The sequence below is a fragment of the Nyctereutes procyonoides genome, unplaced genomic scaffold (genome assembly GCF_905146905.1).
Source record: "Nyctereutes procyonoides isolate TBG_1078 unplaced genomic scaffold, NYPRO_anot_genome, whole genome shotgun sequence".
Lineage (NCBI taxonomy): Eukaryota > Metazoa > Chordata > Mammalia > Carnivora > Canidae > Nyctereutes > Nyctereutes procyonoides.
The window spans coordinates 14,758,653-14,780,715 of NW_026575044.1; the positions used below are offsets into that span (position 1 = coordinate 14,758,653).

A 22,063-nucleotide genomic window follows, 5' to 3' on the forward strand; every position below is an offset into this window, starting at 1 on the left:
TCTCTCTGTGTGACTATCATAAATAAATAAAAATTAAAAAAAAAAAAGAAAAAAGAACCTGACCAGCCGAGCCGTGTTAGGGCACCTGAGGTCCCTCCACAGCTGCATGTGTGCAATCACCTACCCCGCCGAGCCAGGAGTGTGTTCCGTACGCGGGGGAGGGTGTAATAGTCACTATCCCCCGGGGCTACTGCGAGGATCAGGTCACCTATGATAACCTACGTGAAAGCATTTTGAGGAATGAAGAGCATTATGCAGACCGGAGCGATCACTGCGGGCTGAGTCCAAGCCTGCCCCCATTTTATTGGGAAACCCGCACTATTGGTACAAGTCCGGGGGTCCTTTTCCTGCAATTTCATGAATTCGCCACTTCCTCGGTCCCGCGTTCCAGGTATTTCGCGGCGGGAATGAAGAGTTGTCAAAGCACACCACCGAGTCGCAAAGTCCAGCCTTACTTTGAGTGGGATCGCTGCGCGGACAGAGAAAGCGAGGAGGAATCTGGCCTTTAAAGTCTTTCGCAAACGTGGGACGCGCGGGCTTCAGTCCACCCTCACCTAACATGGGGCCTGAGGGCTTGGCGCATGCTCCCTGGCGGCTTGGCGCCGCGCACCGCCGCTCGGGGGCGCGCACGTCCGGCGCTGCCGTTGGCCGACTTCCGGCGCTGGCGGAGCTGGATTTCCGCGGGAGCTGGCCGGCTGGTGAGGGTGGCAGGGCGCGTGCGGTGGGGCGGGAAGAGGCAGGTGGGAGCTGGGCGTCCTGGCAGAGGGGTCGGGTCAGCATGGGGTGTGTGACGGTGCCGGGCTGGGCGTGGGGACCTGGGCCGCCGCTCGGAGCCGCGGTGGGAAGCGCAGTGAGGACCCCCTCTTGGAACCTGTGCCCGGGAGGGGCCCGCGCTGGAGCTCCCCGGGGTCGCATTCATCCCCCAGCTGGTGGGACTCCAGCTCCCAGGGCGGGGGCCTTAGGAGGGCTGCTGCGTCTGAAGTGCCGGGAACCTTTCTCTGCACGCTGCTGCCTCCTGTCCTTCTTTTTTCTTTTCTGAATCTGTCATTCATCTGTGAAACGTAGGACCCGTTCAAGCTGCTCGCTCCCCACCTCTCCCCTCTCCCACCCTCCCTCACCCGGATCGGCAGAACCCTCACGTGTGTATTGAGCTTTAACAACTGAGATCTGGACGCAGGCTGATATGGGGGGCGGGGCGGAGTTCTCCCCTGCTGCTTGGAGAAACTGAATTAGGGAGCTTTATTTTAAGAATCTTTAAAAATTATCTATCTATATATCTGTCTAATCTATCTAATCTGTCAATCGCTGCCCCCACCGTGGGCCTGGAGCTCACAGCTCCGAGATCAGGAGTTGTACCTGCGCTCTTGTGACTAGAACCAGCTCGGTGCCCTGAATTAGGGAGGTTTATAGGTCTCCCAGAAGGAACTATCTTAGTCGTCTGGACCCAGCTTTAGATGGGCATCGTCAGTGAGGAAGAACTCAGTGTTAAACAAAGCAGTTTATTTTATACTTGGACCTATTTTATTGAGAGTGAAGTTTTTTGGGCAGGAAGATGCAATGTTTCCATATGATGCCTAACTCATGGCCCAAATGCTCTATAGATTAAGCATGGAATGGGAAGTTCATGCGCTCTCTCACGTATGCGTTTCTTCAGGAACATTCATTGAGTATAGCATAGGCAGATCTTGCCAAGTACTAGGGGTGCTGGTTGGAAAAGTCCTTTCCCACAGAAAGCACATAGTTTTGGGGGAAGGAGATAGACAAGGGTGTAAGAAAAGCAATAAATACTGTAAAAGAGGTTTGCTAACAGGATCTATAAGAACATAAAAGATATCCTTCAGCTTAAGTTAGTGTTGCCCTTAAATTGTGATAGCTGAGGGGCACCTGGGTGGCTCAGTGGTTGAGCGTCTGCCTTCGGCTCAGATTGTGATTCTGGGGTCCTGGGATTGAATTGAATCCTGCATTGTGCTTTCCACGGGAAGCTTCTCCCTCTGCCTATGTCTGCCTCTCTGTGTCTCTCATGAATAAATAAATAAAATCTTTAAAAAAATAAATTATGATAGCTGGAATTGAAGCCAAGAGTCAGGAAGTAACAGCATAGAGTATAGTAAGAATCTCTTATTTTCAACACAAATTTTTTGTTAATGTAGCTTAACCTTTTTAAACAACCACACTTTCCTTTTAGATTGCTTTTGTTAACTGAGCTACCTGTTTATGGAAACAGTAGCAAATATTATTGATCTAATAAATTGCTATCTAATGACATTGATGCTATTTTTATCTTATTTTTAAAAACAATTAAAAATAGATTGTATTTATTTGATAGAGTGCTCGTGCTCTAGAGAATATAAGCCAGGGGAGGGGCAGAAGCAGAGGGAGAAACAGACTTCCCCCTGAGCAGGACCCTGAGATTATGACCTGAGCTGAAGGCAGACACTTGACTGAGCCACCCGGACGCCCCCCTATTTCATTTTGTAGCTGAGAAAAGTGAAGTTCAGGGTACATAACTTACGCAGTGTGACAAAGCTGGAGAGAAGCTAACTTGGAAAACGAATCAGAAAGTTTGACTCCACAGTTTACTGTTGGCATCATGCTTTTCTACTTCCCTGTTGGTAGTAATGATAACTAACATTTACCAATCATATTTAATTCTTATAACTCTCTATGAGGTAAGCACAGTTAGTATCCTTTCAAGTGGAGGAAACTCAAGATCAGAGAGGTTAAGCCACTCAGCCAAGATACTGTACCAACCAGATAGTGGACTTAGGGTTTGGGTGTGACACTAACCACTTTCTCTCACCTCCCACCTAATGGGAGATGGGAGGTTGTGTATTTGGTGTAAAGTACTGTGCCCATGACTGAACATGAGTAAGTGGAAAGATACTTGAAGAAATGCTGTTAATCTGAATGAACATGAGGGTGATGAGAACTTGCTTTTCTCCCTTCAGGATGGAACAGGAGTGGGACTTGTATGCAAGCGAAAGGCAGATGCTCAACCACTGAGCCACCCAGGAGTCCCAAGAGTGGGACTTGTACAATGTTGCCCTGTAAGAAGAGGAGGACCACAGTGACAGAGTCCTCACAGGACCAGGGCAACCAGGAGGAAGAGGACCTTGACCTGGAGTCAGCTATTAAGCCATCGTCTGACCAGGTGAAGGACTTGGGGTCAGCATCACTCTCTGGGGGTCCAAGCCATGGCAGAGTGGCTGGCCTCCGGGTCGAGTCATTACAGGATGCCAGCAATCAGCTTTGTGTGGAGGATCCTTCTTTGAGCTCTTTAAGCTCTAGGATACTCACCCAGGACACGAGTGCACCAGTTCTAGAAGCTGTTGATGCGGCCATCTCTCAGGGAATCACCCTCCCTTCCTTGGAATCTTCCCAGCCCCTTCATGCACACGTCGGTAAAGGGAAAGTCCAGGCCCCTGGTGCAAGGAGAGGGAAGAAGATTACGCTGAGGCCTGGACCTGTTTCTCAAGAAGACAGAGGTGATCATTCTATTACAAAGGAGCCTTTTTCAGGAGAGCCTGGTGAAGAAGTCAAGGAAGAAGGAGGTATGATACAAAGGGTTGTTAGGCCATGTTTTCCTTGGTGTATCAGTTTGCCACTGCACTCTTTGCAGTTCCTTTATTTATTTATTTATTTATTTATTTATTTATTTATTTATTTATTTATTTATTTATTTAAAGATCTTATTTATTCATGAAAGAGAGAGAGAAGCAGAGACATAGGCAGGGGGAGAAGCAGGCGCCTACAGGGAGCCCCATGTGGGACTTGATTCCAGGACCCTGGAATCATGTACCGAACTGCTGAGCCACCCAGGTGTCCCCTCTGCGGTTCTTTTACAAAGCAGTATCTCTGAAAGGGGGATATTCAGTATGGAATCAGAAGTGCAGGGACATCCATGTGACTCAGTGGTTGAGCTCCTGCCTTTAGCCCAGGGCGTGATCCTGGGGTCCCAGGATTGAGTCCCACATGGAGCTCCCTGCATGGAGCCTGCTTTTCTCTCTGCCTATGTCTCTGCCTTTCTTTCTGTCTTTGTCTTTCATGAATAAATAAATAAAATCTTAAAAAAAAATGCAGTGCTGACCCTTAGGACTTTACAATTGAGTGGAGACTGACTTCTCCCTCCCATTCTTGAGATTCTCTTCTGTATCCTTTTCTCTCCTCCCTTCATGTCTGGAGGTGAACTCTATGGTGTTTTGTGATTTGGTGGGGATCCATGAAATGGGGCTTGTGGAGGAGGGGCAGCAGTGTAGAGGGATAGACTGCTGCCTGGGACATTGGGTGGGACTCTACAGAGACACCATAACTCTTAGGACTGGAGGGCTGGGTTGTAGTTTGACACATGGGAGGCCAAGAGGAGCAGGCACAGAGGCAGAAGAGGATAGTGACATGGTTGGAGGAAGTGAGAGATGACTTCAGAGTGGTAAGTTATGTTTAGATTGCAAAGGGCTTTGTTTTCATGCTCAAGTGTTTGAGCTTTTCCCATAGGTGATAACCAACTAATAAAAGAAGCAGAAGGCATAGATCTCACCTCAGCAAGCTTGTAGTCTAGTTGGGAAGACAAGACAGAAACACATAGTTCATTTGGAGCAGTTGGAGGCGATATGTACGTGCGGGAGTTTGTGGTACAGGGAATTAGGAATTTTGAAATTGGGATTTGATGGATTGGTAGGATTCCATAGACTGGGGAAGGAGTAGAAGTGGGGTGGCACATTCTGGAAACACATGGGCGAGCAGCAGGGCTTCCCCGGGTGAGTGCAGGTGCAGACCACATGGATCCTGGCCGTGCTGCCCCTGAGACCTGACAGTCAACAACCTTGACTGGGATGTTGGCAGCAAGGAGAGAAAAGAGGGTGTATCTTAGAGACATTCCGAGGGAAGGACTAATCTTGCTTGAAGACTGATGCCATATCAGATACCTGGCCTAGGAATGGTGAAGCATGCATTCGTAGCGCAGGCCTTGGAGGGGTTGAAAAGGGTGTGAGGTGTGAAGTGGGGGCCTTCACAGTAAAATCGAAGTCTGAGATCGTAGTTTGTTAGAGGTAGGAGTAGAGACGGTCAGAGTGTGCATTGTGCTGCTTCCTTGTAGAAAGGAACATGGAAAAAGTGGATGGCCTGAGGCTGAGGAAGAGATAGGGAGGGGAAAACAGAAGAGGTGACAGGAGAGGTCAGAGGAAAGAGGAGAGCTATGAAAACAAGGCACATCCCTTAAAAGTTCATGCCATGTTGGCAAATTGAATTTAAATAAAAAATTAAAAAAAAAAATGTGCCAAAGGAGTGAGAAGGATGGTGGGGCCTGATGGGCTTGCAGGTTGCAGGTGCATGAGGGGGACAAGGAGATCAGATTGTGGCCCTTAGGAACAAGGATGATGGCAGCGGGAGAATGGAAGTGGCCAGGGAGGGGATCCCTGGGTGGCTCAGTGGTTTAGCGCCTGCCTTTGGCCCAGGGCGCAATCCTGGAGTCCTGGGATCAAGTCCCATGTTGGGCTCCCAGCATGGAGCCTGCTTCTCCCTCCTCCTGTGTCTCTGCCTCTCTCTCTCTCTCTCTCTCTCTCTCTCTCTCTCTCTCTATCATAAATCAATCAATCTTAAAAAAAAAAAAAAAAAAAGGAAGTGGCCAGGGAGACAGCTGGCTCACCGAAATGTCCTCTCCAAGCTCCTTGTGTTTGACGTGGAGGTGGGGGACCTGCAGGGGACACGGATTCCAGTCCTAGCAGGGCAGGAATGGGTGATTCACTAGGGGTTCAGGGTCACTCGTCTGTTGGGGAGTGCAGCCTAGAGCTGTTTCCAGTGGCTTCCCACAGATGTCCAAGTGTAGGTGAATAAAATAGACGTTTGTGGTTTAGGGTTATCTATAATACCACCCCCTTCTTTAAGCTGGATAATTGAAAGTGGATTCTACCGCCTTACCACTTTAATGAGCTGTATACACACAAGTAATACCAGTAAAAGAGGGACCTTATGAGTGTCCATCCAGCCTCTTTTTTTCCCCCAAGTAACTTCTGTGTGTATGAAACAGAAATGTAACATATAAACCAGAAAGGAAGAAAGATTGAAAAATATTGAAAAGTTTAAGGAAGAAAATAAAAATCACCCACAATCTTGCTACTCGCCGTAATTACTATTAAATTTAGCATCGGGGTGCCTGGTGGCTCAGTCAGTGGAGTATGTAACTCCTGATGTAGGGGTTGGAAGTTCGAGCCCCATGTTGGGTGAGGAGATTACTTAGAAGTGAAATCCTTTTTTTTTTTTTTTTTTTTTTAAATTTATTCTTGAGAGGCACAGAGAGAAGGGCAGAGATACTTAGAAGTGAAATCCTTTTTTTTTTTTTTTAATTTATTCTTGAGAGGCACAGAGAGAGGGGCAGAGACATAGGCAGAGGGAGAAGCAGGCTCCCTGCCGGGAGCCCGATGTGGGACTCCATCCCAGGACTCCGGGATCGTGACTTGAGCCAAAGGCAGACAGACACTCAACCACTGAGCCACTCAGGTGCCCCTAAAAGGGAAATCTTAAAAAAAAAAGAAAGAAAAAAAAGTGTATTTTTTGGTTGTTTTGCTTTCTTTTAAGTAACATGTAGTATTATGATTATGTAGAAAAGACCCCCCAAAAATCTGAGTTATTTTGAAATGTAGTAGTTTCCCCATATCCGTGGTTTTAATTATCTGAGGTCAGCCGCGGTCTGGAAGTGGGTGATCCTCCTGACTTCTCATTATAAGGATAGTAGTAGCCTAACACTGTGTCACTACACCTTTATCACTCCCCTCACTTCACTTCCCCACATAGGCATTCCATCATCTCACATCCTCACAGGAAGGAGGGTGAGTACAGGATAGTAAGCTATTTAGAGAAAAAGAGACCACGTTTGTATAACTTTGTTAGAGTATTATTATGATTGTTCTGTTTTATTATTTGTTAATCTTACTGCTTAACTTATAAATTAAAGTGTCATAAATATGTATAGGAAAAAATACAGTATTATAGGGTTCAGTTCTATAGGAGGTTTCAGGCAACACTGGGACTTTTGGAACATATGTCCCAAGGGTAAGCAGAGGGTTACTATATCAGCATTTTGTTATAGTTGGTATATTGTGAGATCATGTTTCTAGACTGCAGGTGCTAGTGATTATTATATTTTTTAAAGATTTTATTTATGAGAGAGAGAGAAAGAATAGATAGGGAGGGGAAGGGCAGAGGGAGAAGCAGACTCCTTGCTAAGCAGGGAGCCCAACACGGAACATGATCCCAGAACTCTGGGATCATGATGCGAGCGGAAGGCAGATGCTTCACCGACTGAACCACCCAGGTGCCCCAGGTGCTGGTGATTAAACCTTCCTTGTGTTGGTGTGTATTTCCCCCTTCCCTCTTTTTTTTTTTTCCCCAGAATTTTAATTGTTCTTTTGAAATTGATTCACATACCCTAATTTCTACTTATACTTTTTTTTTCTTTACCTTCTAAAATGATTAACTTAGGCAGATTTTGGCTTATAATTAGTTGACTTGTACAGTTCTCAGCTGATTATTTTCATATTATTAATTCACAGTTTTTAAGCTGGCAGTAAACAAGTTATAGATGTGCGCTGTGTAAGGCTTTCCCTTTTCTGTCCCTCTTACCCTTCTCAGCTTCCCTTTCTAGGGGCTTTGAGCATCTAGCACAGAGATAGAGGAAAAGAAGAGTGGGGTTCCTGCAGGGTTCTCTGAGACGGGAGTTAAATTGAGAAGCAATATGATGTGGTCATAGAAAAGGGAACATTTTTGGGGCACCTGGCTGGTTCAGTCAGAAGAGGATATGACTCTTGATCTCAGAGTTGTGAGTTTGAGCCCCACATTGGGTGTAGAGATTACTTAAATATATAAAACTTAAAAAAAAAAAAAAGGACATTTTCTCTATGGCTGGTAAGCTGTAGGGACAGTGTTAGAGGAATTCCAAATACGTTTTAGGTGGTAGAAGTATCATTGATGGAAACTACGTTACAAAGTGAACTTCTGATATGTTTGATTAAAAAGTCTTTTATGTTGGTTCAGTTGTGAAAATGTTAGCATTGTTAATTCTAAAACTTGCTCAAGATTGTTGATTAAAAGAGAACACTGTGCGGTTTATTGAAGTTCTCTTTTCTAAGACATTTGGCTGAGAGCAACTTTGGATTTGATGGATTTGGTATTTGACTCCTTGTCTAGTCCCTATGAAAGCCAAAGCCCTGGGATGTTTTGACATTATGGAGTAATCATGGGTTCTGGAAGTGAAGGATAGAAGATTGAGAGTAAATGCAATTAAGGATTAATTCATGCTTTATTTAAAATTAAAGCTTTTTTTTTTCTTTGTTGGAGGAGAGGATGGTCCAATTAATTAATTAATTAGATTTTATTTATTTATTTATGAGAGACAGAGAGAGACACACACACACAGGCAGAGGGAGAAGCAGGCTCCATGCAGGGAGCCTGACATGGGACTTGATCCCGGGTCTCTGATCCGGGGTCTCCAGGATGATGCCCTGGGCTGAAGGTGGCGCTAAACCACTGAGCCACCTGGGCTACCCTGGATGGTCCAATTTAAAACCATGTTTACTGGGTCCTGACGGAGTCACCAAAAACAAAACAAAACAAAAAATAAAACCATGTTTACACCACTTGGAAGTGCCAACGTCGATGAGATATCAGGTCGATGAGATATCAGGTCACAGGACGAAGGCTGCTTTGTGTGGAGCTCAGTGATAACTTGATCTCTTTTTGAAAATGTTCTGAATGTGTAATACACAAACATGGAAACAATTCATAAATGCTGACAGTCCACAGTGAAAAGTTAGGTGCCCTTTCCCTCTGTCCACTTCCCCCAGGTTCTTATCTCAGGAGTAAGTAGTCACTGGTTAGCACTCCCTGTGTGTCTTCTGTGGCTGTTCTGCCTGCATGACAACCTGTCATGTCTATTGTTTACTTTTGCTACAGCACAAGTGCTTATGTGCTTTGTAAATATTCCGTCTTCCCCAGAAGAAAGGTAGCACTCATGAGGAGTTGAGGTAAAGGGGAAGGTTGTCTTTTTTTTTTTTTTTTTTAAGATTTATTAATTTATTCATGAGAGACCGAGAGAGAGAGAGAGAGAGACAGACAGACAGACAGACATAGGCAGAGGGAGAAGCAGGCTCTCCATAGGAGCCCCATGGGGGACTTGATCCCAGACCCCAGGATCACAACCTGAGTCTAAGGCAGCCACTCAACCGCTGAGCCACCCAGGCATCCCAAGGGGAAGGTTGTCATTGATAATTTTATGGTGACTTTTACTCCAATTTCTGCATAATTTAGAGTCAGAAAGTTCAGGACATTGATAATGGATTAAATGTGGTGTTAATGATTATCCTTATAAAATGTACCTTTGTCATCAGGAATATAACAGCCCCCACCCTACAATTATGGTTTTGATTTCTCCAAAGGAAAAAGAAATATATAACTCAAAGCATATTTTAAGTAGAAAGACCTTGGGGTGCCTGGCTGGCTGTAACTCCTAATCTCAGGGTCATGAGTTCAAGCCCCACGATGAGCTTGGAGCCTACTTAAAATTAAAAGGAAAAAAAAATAAAAGAAATATGTTGTAGTCATTATGTGGTTCAGCTCCCTGACATAACAGGTGAGCTTGGATCTGAGCTTTTATTTCTTAGGACCCTATCTTTAAAAGGGAGAGGAGAATGCCTATATAGTGTATGTATCATTAGTGAAGTTACCCAGCTATAAATGACTTTACAACAAAATGCTGATTTCTGCAACCTAGTATGATGGATAATGGGCAAAGTATAGAGCAATACTTGTGATTTTTCCAGGAAAACCTCAGTTGCATTCTGGAGGGGCGATGCCTTTGCTGCCATTAGGCAGCCACTCTGCAAAACCAGGAGCCCAGCCTGGGAAGTCCCCTCAGCCAGATGTATGTGCCTGTCCTCAGGAAAAGCCACTTGGGACTCTGGCTTCGCAAGCTGAGGATGAGACAGAGGACGGTGGACTCTTCATTCCGATGGGTAGGCTTTCTTTTTCTTCTTTTGTAATTAAACTTCATAAAAGTCTTTATTGAAGCATAATATAAAGTATAATATGCAGAAAGCTCCATGTATCATAAGATATCCTGAATTTTTGGAGACAAATAACTCATGCAGCCAGGAACCATATCAACAGAGCACTACCTGTACCCTTTCAGTTATTACCAGCATCTCACCTGTTGGGGACTGTTAATTCTGACTTCTGGCAGCACAATTTGGTTCACCTGTTTTGTACTATGAGTGGAATCCTATGTTTTTATGAGTGCATTTTGGCCCATGTTGTTGCATGTACTTGTAGATTGTTCATTTGCATTGCTGTGTAGTATTGTTTGAGTATTCTAGATTTTCTGTATCCATTCAACTCTTAATGGGCGTTAGGATAGTTTCTGGTTGCAGGCTACTCTGAATGGTGCTGTTGTAAACATTCTACTACAGATCTTTGTGTGAACATCTCCATTTGATTTTTGTTGGGTGGAATTGCTGGGTCACAGGATTAGGCCTCTGAATTTTTTTGAAATACTGTATTTTTTGTGAATTATAACGCATATAGGCAAGTGAATAAGGACTTTATTCAGCTTAACAGTTTTATAGTGAGCATCTGTGATTTCTTTTCTTTTTTTAAAAATATTATTTATTTTATAGTGGGAAGAGAGAGTGTGTATGAGTGAGGTGTGGGGCCACGGGAGAAGCAGACTCCCTCCTGAGCAGGGAGTCCAACATGGGGCTTAATGGTAGGATCCCAGGGCCATGAGCTGAGCTGAAGGCAGATGCTTAACCGACTGAGCCACCCAGGTGCCCCTTGTGAATTCTTTTTCTTATTGCAAATACTAGTGGTGATCGTGAACATCGCACCCTACCTTATTTGGGGGAAGGTAGTCCATATTCCTGTTTGGGGGCTTTGTTTTGTTTTTAGAAGTGGGGAGGGGCAGAGGGAGTGGGAGGACCTCGAGCACACTCCCTGTTGAGCACAGATCCTACGCAGAACTCAGTCTTATGACCCTGAGATCACAACCTAAGCTAAAATCAAGAGTTGGATGCTTAACTGAGCCAGCCGGGTGCCTCCATATTCCTCATTTATGCACGAGAGAGTTGTAGACTTCTTGTGGATACAGTATTTTTTTTTTTTAATTTTTTAAAATTTTCATTTATTTGTTTGACAGAGAGCAGGGGACAGAGAGAGGGAGATGCAGGCTCCCTGCTCAGCATGGGACTCGATCATGACCTGAGCTGAAGGTAGATGCTTAACTGAGCCACCCAGGCACACTGACTTTTTATAGATATAGATATATTTTATCTGATTAGGGAGATTCTTTTCCTAATTTTATGAGATTTTTATCATATTGAATTGTGTCAGTCCTTTTCTGTCTCTATTAAGATGATCATACGGTTTTTCTTCTTTATTCTATTAATGTGGAGATTAATGTTGATTCTTACTGTCGGATTTATTGAGATATAATTTGCATACAATAAAATTTATCCAATGAGTTTTGAAACATGTGCATAATTATGTAACTGCCAACACCATCAGCATGTGGGGCATTTCCCTTATTCCGAAAGCTCTCTCACCCCTGTTGCAGGCCTTCATTCTCAGCCCAGTCTTAGCTGCCCGCCTGTATCCTTGCAGTTCTGTGTTTCCTGCGGTATTATGCTTCTGTGTTATGGATCCTGTCACATCTGGTATCTTCTGCCTAGTACAATGCTTCTGAGATTCGTTCATGTTTGTTCTTTTCATTGCTGAGTAGTATTCTATCCCATAGATGTACCACAATTAATTTGTTCACTAGTTGATGGACATTTGGGTGGTTTCAAGCTTTTGCCTGAAGCTGCTATAAACATTCAGATATAGGTCTTTGATAGACATTAAGTTTTTATTTTTCTTGGGTAAATCACTAGAAGTGATGTTTCTGGGGCCTATGGTATTATATATGTTTAACTTTTTAAGAAATTGCTGACCTATTTTCCAAAGTGGCTGTACCATTTTACACTCCCACCATGTGTGAGATTTACAAATGAGCTACATTCTTGCCAGGATCTATTAGACTTTTAAATTGTATCCATTCTAGGATGTGTATTTCCTTGTGGTTTTAACTTGCTTTCCCTAAGGAATAATGATGTAGAGCATATTTTCATGTTTTTATTGGCCATTTGTAGGTCATTTTTGATGAAATGTTTGTTCATTGTTCTGTTGTATGCATTTATTCCTTTTGTAATTGGTACATGTCTTGCAAGAGATACTTTTTTTTTTATAATATTTTTTTTAATTTTTTATTTATTTATGATAGTCACAGAGAGAGAGAGAGAGAGAGAGAGAGAGAGAGGCAGAGACACAGGCAGAGACACAGGCAGAGGGAGAAGCAGGCTCCGTGCACCGGGAGCCCGATGTGGGACTCGATCCCGGGTCTCCAGGATCGCGCCCTGGGCCAAAGGCAGGCGCCAAACCGCTGCGCCACCCAGGGATCCCCTTTTTTTTTTTTTTTTAAAGATTTTATTTATTTATTTTAGAGAGGGAGAAAGAATCCCAGGCAGACTCCCAGCTGAGCACAGAGCCAGATGCAGAGCACTATCCCAAGACCCTCTTTCCCAAGACCCCTAAAATCAAGAATCAGATGCTTAACCAACTGGGACATCCAGGCACTCCTTGCAGAAGACACTTTAAAACTATGCATATATCCTGTTTCTCCTCAAACTTTTGCTCACTTATTTTATTTTACTTTTTTTTGCCCACTAATTTTAGCATCCATTGGTAGATTGCCTGTAACAATTATTACTGTGTTGTTCATATGGTAATTCTCTTCTTTCTTTCTTTCTTTCTTTCTTTCTTTCTTTCTTTCTTTCTTTCTTTTCTTTCTTTCTTTCTTTCTCTTTTCTTTTTTCTTTTCCCTTTCCTTTTCTTCCTTCCTTCCTTCCTTTCTCTCTTGCTTGCTTGCTTCTTTCAGATTTTATTGATTCATGAGAGACACACAGAGAGAGGCACAGACCTAGGTAGAGGGAGAAGCAGGCTCCCGGTGGGGAGCACAATGTGGGACTCAATCAAGTCCTGAGCCAAAGGCAGACGCTCAACTGCTGAGCCACCCAGGCACCCTAATTGGGATTTTCTATAAAGAAGAGCTGTCCCTTTTCCCTCCTTTTATTTATTTATTCATTTTTATGTGAGTATGGACTCATGGATATTTACTATTTGAGTTACAATATGATATTGTTATATTTTGCTCAGAATGTTTTAGTGTTGGCTGTGGGAAGATACTTCAAGTTTCACTTTTATGGAGTATGGTTTTGGTATCATTTCAAGGAACACTGCCTAATCCTGAGGTGCTTGGCTGGCTCATTTGGTGGAGCCTGTGGCTCTTCATCTTGGGGTTATGACTTCGAGCCCCACGTTGGGTGTAGAGTTTACTTTTGAAAAAAAAAAAAAAAAAAGAAACTCTGCCCAATCCAAGTTCACAAAGTTTCTTTCTTTTTTTTTAAGATTTTTATTTTTTTATTCATGAGAGACACAGAGAGAGGCAGAGACATAGGCAGAGGGAGGAGAAGCAGGCTCTACGCAGAGCCCCATGCGAGACTCAATCCCGGAACTCCGGGATCACATCCTGAGCTGAAGGCAGACGCTCAACCTCTGAGCCACCCAGGAGTCCCTGGTCGCAAAGTTTCTTTTGTGCAAGTTACATATTCCATTTAGATATATGATCCATTTTGATTGACTTATTTATTTTTAAAATATTTTATTTATTCATGGCGGGGTGCAGAGACACAGGCAGAGGGAGAAGCAGGCTCCATGCAGGGAGCCTGACACGGGACTGGATCCCAGGTCTCCAGGATCACACCCTGGGCTGAAGGTGGTGCTAAACCGCTGAGCCACCTGGGCTGCCCTCCCATTTTGATTTAATTTTTTGTATCCTGTGTGAGACATATTTGAGATTCTTTTTTGCATGTGAATGTTTTTTTCAGCCCTTTTTTTGGAAAAGATTCCTTTCTCCATTAAATTACTTTTGTACCAGTGTGAAAAACTTGCTGGCCATATTAGTGTGGGTCTTTTCTGGAGTCAGTTCTGTCCATTGATCTATGTGTCTGAACTTTCGCAGATACCAGGCAGGTTTAATCCTTTAATCCAGCTTCACAGTAAGTGTCAAGATCAGATAGTCTGGGGACCCCTGGGTGGCTCAGCCTTACTTTCTGTGTCTTTCATGAATAAATAAATAAAATCTTAAAAAAAAATCAAGTAGTCTGAGTCTTTGCTTTTGTCCTTTTTTAAAATTAAATTTTTCTTAAAATAATTTATTTATTCATGAGAGACAGAGAGAGAGAGAGAGAGAGAGAGAGAGGCAGAGACGTAAGCAGAGACGTAGGTAGAGGGAGAAGCAGGCTCCCTGCGGGGAACCTGATGTTGGACTCAATCCCAGGTTCCTGAAATCATGACCTGAGCCAAAGGCAGACGCTCAAGCAATGAGCCACCCAGGCGTCCCTATTTTTTTTTTTTTTTAAAGAGGGAGAGCAGGGGAGGAGCAGAGGGAGAAGGAGAGAAGAATGACCCTGAGATCATGACCTGAGCCAGGCCTCTATTTCTTTCTCATTTTTTTTTAATTTTAATTAATTTTTTTTTAAGATTTTATTTATTCATGAGAGACACAGAGAGAGAGAGAGGCAGACAGAGACATAGGCCAAGGGAGAAGCATGCTCCATGCAGGGAGTCTGACATGGGACTTCATCCCGGGTCCCCAGGATCAGGCCCTGGGCTGAAGGTGGCACCAAACCGCTGAGCCACTCTGGCTACCCGCCTATTTATTTCTAGTTTAATTCCACTGTGGTCGGGCAGCCCCAGTGGCGCAGCGATTTAGCGCCGCCTGCAGCCCAGGGCGTGATCCTGGAGACCCGGGATCAAGTTCCATGTCAGGCTCCCTGCATGAAGCCTGCTTCTCCCTCTGCCTGTGTCTCTGGCTCGCTCCTCTCTCTCTCTCTCTCTCTCCGCATCTCTATGAATAAATAAATAACATCTTAAAAAAAAAATTCCACTATGGTCAAAGAGTATATTCTGTTTGATTCCTGACCTTTACAAATTGTGACTTGGTTAGCATATGGTCTGTTTCATGTGCCCTTAAAAAATAATGTATTTTGTAGGTGTTCTAAATATGTTATTCATTCATTGATTCATTCATTCATTTATTTTTAAATATTTATTTATTCATGAGAATGAGAGAGAGGCAGAGACACAGGCAGAGGGAGAAGCAGGCTCTATGCTGGGAGCCCAACGTGGAACTTGATCCTGGGTCTTCAGGATCACGCCCTGGGCCGAAGGCGGCATTAAACCGCTGAGCCAACCGGGCTGCCCTAAATACGCCCTTTAGATCAAGTATAATGTTCTTTATATGTTTGTAAGGTCAAGTTTGTTAATTATGTTGTTAAGATCTTTTATGTCTGTATTGATTTCTTGATCTACTGTTACATTTGTTACTGACATTTGTTGAAATATCCAGATTTGACTTTGGCTTTATCCTTTTTTTTTTTTTCCTGTCAGCTTTTGTATATTTAAGTCTATTATCAGATGTATACAGATTTAGAATTGTTTTCTTATTTATTTATATATTTAACTTTTTTTTTTCCTTTTTTTGGTAGACTCCATGCCCAGCATGGAGCCCAGTGCAAGGCTTGAACTTATGACCCTGAGATCAAGACCTGGGCTGAAATGAAGAGTTGGATGCTTAACTGACTAAGTCACCCAGAAGCCCCTATTTTCCTTTTGAATTGATTCACTTAGTATGAAATGTTTCTTTTTATCTTTATATTCTGGCCTTAAGGTTTACTTTGTAACAGATATTTGTGTATACATGTTATAAATATTTATATTCTTTTGCTTTCAACTTTTTTTGTTTGTTTTTAAAATGTTTCTTTTATGGGACGTTTGGGTGGCTTAGTGATTGAGCATCTGCCTTTGGCTCAGGGTGTGATCCCAGGTCCTGGGATCGAATCCTGTATCAGACTCCCTGGGGGAAGCCTACTTCTCCCTCTGCCTATGTGTTTGCCTCTCTCTGTGTCTCTCATGAATAAATAATTCTTTAAAAAATAATAAAGTGAATAAAGAGTTTCTTATATAATAGCATACTTAAAAAAAAAACTAGTCTGAACGTATTTGCCTTTTTTTTTTTTTTTAAGATTTTATTTATTTGAGATAGAGTGGCAGAGAGCATGAGCAGGGGGCAGAGGGAGAGGGAGAAACAGATTTCCCACTGAGCACAGAGCCCGATGTGGAGCTCAATCTCAGGACACTGAGATCATTACCTGAGCCAAAGGCAAACACTTAATCTGACTGAGCCACCCAGGTGCCCCACATCTTTGTCTTTTAATTAGAGCATCTAGGGATCCCTGGGTGGCGCAGCAGTTTAGCGCTTGCCTTTGGCCCAGGGCGCGATCCTGGAGACCCGGGATCGAGTCCCACGTCGGGCTCCCGGTGCATGGAGCCTGCTTCTCCCTCTGCCTGTGTCTCTGCCTCTCTCTCTCTCACTGTGTGCCTATCATAAATAAATAAAATAAAAAAATTAAAAAAATAATTAGAGCATCTATTTCATTAATATTTATTTACTTATTTTAAAATATTTTATTTATTTATTTGAGTGAGACAGAGTGAGAAAGGGAGGGGGGGAGCAATCTCCCCACTGATCAGGGAACCTGATGAAGGGCTTTGTCTCAGGACCCCAAGATCATGACCTGAGCCAGAGTCAGGTGCTTAACTGACTGAGCCACCCAGGCACCTCAGTTTTTTATTTTTATTTAATGCAATTTCTGATATAATTGAGTTTTTTATTTTCTTGCGTTTTTTTTGTTTGTTTGTTTTGTTTTTCCTTTCTTTTGATTAATCAGGTACTTTTATTTTTCTTCTCTATTACTCTTTATTTTTTCTTTTACATGTTGCCATATAGATTAGCAATATGAAACTTTGTTTTGTTTTGCTTTTAAGCAGTCTAGGACTTGATATATTCTTGTTTATTTTTTAAAACTTTTTTTTTTAAGTGAGCTCTGTACCTAGTGTGGGGTTTGGAATCACAACCCCAAAATCAAGAGTTACATGCTGTACTGACTGAGCCACCCAGGTGCCCCTATTAATTTTTTTTTTTAATTTTTAAAAAATTTTTATTTATCTATGATAGTCACAGAGATAGAGAGAGGCAAGGCAGAGACACAGGCAGAGGAGAAGCAGGCTCCATGCACCAGGAGCCCGATGTGGGATTCGATCCCGGTCTCCAGGATCGCGCCCTGGGCCAAAGGCAGGCGCTAAACCGCTGCGCCACCCAGGGTTCCCCCTTGTTAAATTTTTAATGACAGTTTAGCAGCATGGATTCCATGTCTTTGATGAAACTCTGTATCTTTTCCTTTTCCTTTTTTTTTTTTTTAAGATTTTATTTATTCATGAGAGACACACAGAGAGAGGCAGAAACATAGGTAGAGGGAAAAGCAGGTTCCCTGCAGGGGGCCTAATGTGGGACTCGATTCTAGGATCCCAGGATCATGACCTGAGCCAAAGGCAGACACACTCAACCACTGAGCCATCCAGGCATCCCTCCTTTATTGTCTTGAATATATTGATCATAATTATTTTATTTTATTTTAATTTATTTTTATTTTTTAATTTTTATTTACTTATGATAGTCACAGAGAGAGAGAGAGAGAGAGAGAGAGAGAGAGAGAGAGGCAGAGACACAGGCAGAGGGAGAAGCAGGCTCCATGCATCGGGAGCCAGACGTGGGATCCGATCCCGGCTCTCCAGGATCGCGCCCTGGGCCAAAGGCAGGCGCCAAACCGCTGCACCACCCAGGGATCCCTGATCATAATTATTTTAGAACCATTTTTAAGTATGTGATTTACCTGTAGATTTCTTTTTATTGTCCTCTCCTGCCACTTCCCTGTGGTATTTTGGTTCTGTTTTTAGCATTATTTAATTAATTAATTTATTTATTCATGACAGACACACACAGAGAGAGGCAGAGACACATGCAGAGGGAGGAGCAGGCTCTATGCAGGGAGTCTGATGTGGGACTCGATCCTGGGTCTCCAGGATTACACCCTGGACGGAAGGCAGGCACTTAAACAGCTGAGCCACCCAGGTTGCCCAAGCATTGTTTAATTTTTGATTGTCTGTTGGACATTATGGATAGAAAATTCTGGGGGTTTTGGTATTGTTATCTTCCTCCAAGGAGGGTTATTTTATATTCTGGCAGGTAGATAATTTTGGAGAGTCACCTAAATTCTTCCAGGAGTTAGTTTTATGCTGCATTAAGTCTTGTATGTTTCCACTTACTACTTCCTCCTAGATTGTGGTCTGTATCCCTAGTGGGTGGCTCTTCTGAGATTTCAATAGTACTAAGAAAGCTGAAGCATTTCTGAAGACTCCTTTTCACAGTTTGAACTACAACCTCTTTCTCTCCAGGGCTAAGGAGTGAGAAACTTCTACCTTTGTTCTTTTGCCTCCTAGCCTGTCTCCTGCTATGTTTCTTGGGGTCCATCCTGTGCATGCATAGCCTATGGTCCACTAGGGTCTTCAGAGGAACTTGAAGAGAAACTTTTTTGGGGGGCTCAGTTTTCCTTTGTTTTCTCCTCTGTTGAGTTTTTCTTTTTTAAAGATTTATTTATTTATTTAGAAGTGAGAGTGTGTGCTCTTGAATATGAGTGGGGGCAGGGAAAGTGGCAGAGGGAGAGAATCTCAAGAAGACTCCTCGCCAAGCATGGAGCCAGCTGGGGGGCTTGATCCCACGACCCAAAGATCATGACCTGAGCTGAAATCAAGAGTTGGTTGACTAACCTACTGAGCTACCCAGGCACTCCTCCTCCGTAGAGTGTTTTCCTTCAATCTCAGCTGCTTTGGCAGCCCCACATTTCTGGCTTCTTAACCTAGCATGACCACTGTTTTCAGCTTGGGTCCTCCTTCTGTGCTTCCCTTCTCTAAATGATTACAACTATTTCAATCCTTTTCATGAGGGTTCTTCAGCATCTTCAGACTGCTGTATATATTTTATTCCACTTTTATGTACAGTTGACCCTTGAGCAGTGTGGGGATTGGGTTCTTGTACCCACATACAATTGAAGAACATCCACATATGACTTTTGACTCACCTAAAACATAGCCTACTGTTGACCAGAAGCTTTACCAATGACATAAATAGTTGGTGAACACATATTTTGTATGTTATATATAGTATATGCTGTATCCTTACTGTAAAGTAAGCTGGAAAAAAGAAAATGTTATGAAAATCATGGAAGAGAAAACACATTTACAGAACTGTACTGTATCTATCTATCTATCTATCTATCTATCTATCTATCTATCTATCTAATCTATTCATTCATGAGAGACAGAGAGAGAGAGAGAGGCACAGACAGAGGCAGAGGGAGAAGCAGGCTCCATGCAGGGAGCCCAATGTGGGACTTGATCTCAGGTCTCCAGGATCACACCATGGGCTGAAGGTGGCGCTAAACCTCTGAGCTACCCGGGCTGCCCTGTACTGTATTTATTGAAAAAAAAAAAAAAAATCCACAAATAAGTGGATCTGCACAGTTCAAACCTATGTTGCCCAAGGGTATATAGTTTTACAGTTGTTTTTGGTAGGAAGGTTTCATCTGTTAAAAAATACATTGTCGTGGCCAGAACCAGAGATTCTGGGTGTGTTTTTGAAGGGCTATTAAGCAACTGTTTTCATATATCAGAGCAACATTGGTGATTCAGATATTGTAGAACCCACTGTTTTTACTTACTTTATCCACTTTACAGTAAATTTACGGTGCATTATATTTTTAGTTAATTGGTTACATCATTTAATCTACTTTTCAGGGAATATGTCGTTTTTAGCCACCTTCCATCTTTTTTCATGAAAGGAAAAATTAGATTTTCTTCTGTATCTTTTCTAGCCTGATCTTTATAGAGTGGCTTCCTTTTATTAACGTCTAAATTTCAGCTCTTTACAATTCATAGAGTTGGTGGTATCCCAGTATTTTAAAAGATAAAGGATTAGTTCTAAAACAGTATAACAAGTAGTTGAATTATCAGTTCTTTTTTTTTTTAATTTTTATTTATTTATGATAGTCACACAGAGAGGAGAGAGAGGCAGAGACACAGGCAGATGGAGAAGCAGGCTCCATGCACCGGGAGCCCGACGTGGGATTCGATCCCAGGTCTCCAGGATCGCACCCTGGGCCAAAGGCAGGCGCCAAACCGCTGCGCCACCCAGGGATCCCCATCAGTTCTTTTTTGGATTGTTTGTGTAATGTGTTGGAATTTGAATTTATTAGGTTTTCCTTCAGACATATATTCCCTAATAAAAATTTAGCATTAAAACCAGAAATGGGGGGATCCCTGGGTGGCGCAGCGGTTTAGCGCCTGCCTTTGGCCCAGGGCGCGATCCTGGAGATCTGGGATCGAATCCCACGTCAGGCTCCCAGTGCATGGAGCCTGCTTCTCCCTCTGCCTATGTCTCTGCCTCTCTCTCTCTCTCTCTATCATAAATAAATAAAAATTAAAAAAAAATAAAACCAGAAATGGGGGCAGCCCCAGTGGTGCAGCGGTTTAGTGCTGCGTGTGGCCTAGGGCATGATCCTGGAGACCCTGGATTGGGTCCCGCGTCGGGCTCTGCATGGTTCCTGCTTCTCCCTCTGCCTGTGTCTCTGCCTCTCTCTCTGTGTCTCTATGAATAAATAAATAAATAAATCTTAAAAATAAAAAAAAAATAAAATCAGAAATTGGGGCAGCCCCGGTGGTGCAGCAGTTTAGCACTGCCTGCAGCCCGGGGTGTGATCCTGGCGACCTGGGATCGAGTCCCACGTCAGGTTCCCTGCATGGAGCCTGCTTCTCCCTCTGCCTGTGTCTCTAACTCTTCTTTCTCTCTCTCTGTGTCTCTATGAATAAATAAGTAAAAAATCTTAAAAAAAAAAATCAGAGGAGAAATATTACACCTATTTGATGTAATTTAGACACTGGGATGGTTTAACCCCACTTTGCATGTTTATAAGTATTCTAAATGGAATTATGCTAACTGTAATGGTTTTTTCACGAAAAATATTTATGTTTAAATTTTATGATAAGCTGGGGGCACCTGGGTGGCTCAGTGGTTGAGCATCTGCCTTTGGCTCAGGTCATGATCCTGGGGTCTTGGGATCAAGTTCTGCATCAGGCTCCCTACTGCAGAGAGCCTGCTTCTCCCTCTGCTTGTGTCTCTGCCTCTCTCTCTTGTCTCATGAATAAATAAATGAAATCTTTAATTTTATTTATTTATTTTTTATTTATTTATGATAGTCACACAGAATGAGAGAGAGAGGCAGAGACACAGGCAGAGGGAGAAGCAGGCTCCATGCACCGGGAGCCCGACGTGGGATTCGATCCCGGGTCTCCAGGATCGCGCCCTGGGCCAAAGGCAGGCGCCAAACCGCTGCGCCACCCAGGGATCCCAATAAATGAAATCTTTAAAAAAAAGTTATGATAAGCTTTTTTCATAAGTCACTTAAATAATTTTTATGTTTCATCTTTTTTTTTTAAGATTTTAAAAAAAATTTTTTTTTAATTTATTTATTTATGATAGTCACAGAGAGAGAGAGAGAGAGGCAGAGACACAGGCAGAGGAAGAAGCAGGCTCCATGCACCGGGAGCCCGACATGGGACTCGATCCCGGATCTCCAGGATCACGCCCTGAGCCAAAGGCAGGCGCCAAACTGCTGCGCCACCCAGGGATCCCCTTTTTTTTTTTTTTTTTTTTAATTTTTTTAATTTTATTTATTTATGATAGTCACACAGAATGAGAGAGAGAGAGAGAGGCAGAGACACAGGCAGAGGGAGAAGCAGGCTCCATGCACCGGGAGCCCGACGTGGGATTCGATCCCGGGTCTCCAGGATCGCGCCCTGGGCCAAAGACAGGCACTAAACCGCTGCGCCACCCAGGGATCCCCAGGGATCCCCTTTTTTAAAGATTTTATTTGTTCATGAAAGACACCGACAGGCAGAGACGCAGGCAGAGGGAGAAGCAGGCTCCATGCAGGAGCCAGATGCGGGACTTGATCTGGGGACTCCAGGACCA

The 22,063-nt window shown here is 43.3% G+C and overlaps 1 protein-coding gene across 6 annotated transcripts in view; it reads left to right on the forward strand.

The window, feature by feature from the left end:
- Nucleotides 1-655: 655 nt before the first annotated feature.
- Nucleotides 656-22,063, forward strand: part of LOC129508796 (GON-4-like protein) — a 73,445-nt gene continuing 52,037 nt past the window's right edge. For 5 of the 6 annotated variants that reach the window (XM_055323901.1, XM_055323902.1, XM_055323905.1 and 2 more), the window contains exons 1-3: nt 656-698; nt 2,949-3,551; nt 9,810-10,001. In XM_055323901.1, the coding sequence (XP_055179876.1) occupies nt 2,972-3,551; nt 9,810-10,001 (772 nt within the window). In that variant the 5' untranslated portion in view covers nt 656-698; nt 2,949-2,971. The remainder of the gene's footprint in view (nt 699-2,948; nt 3,552-9,809; nt 10,002-22,063) is intronic. The other variant, XM_055323906.1, reaches the window with a different exon arrangement.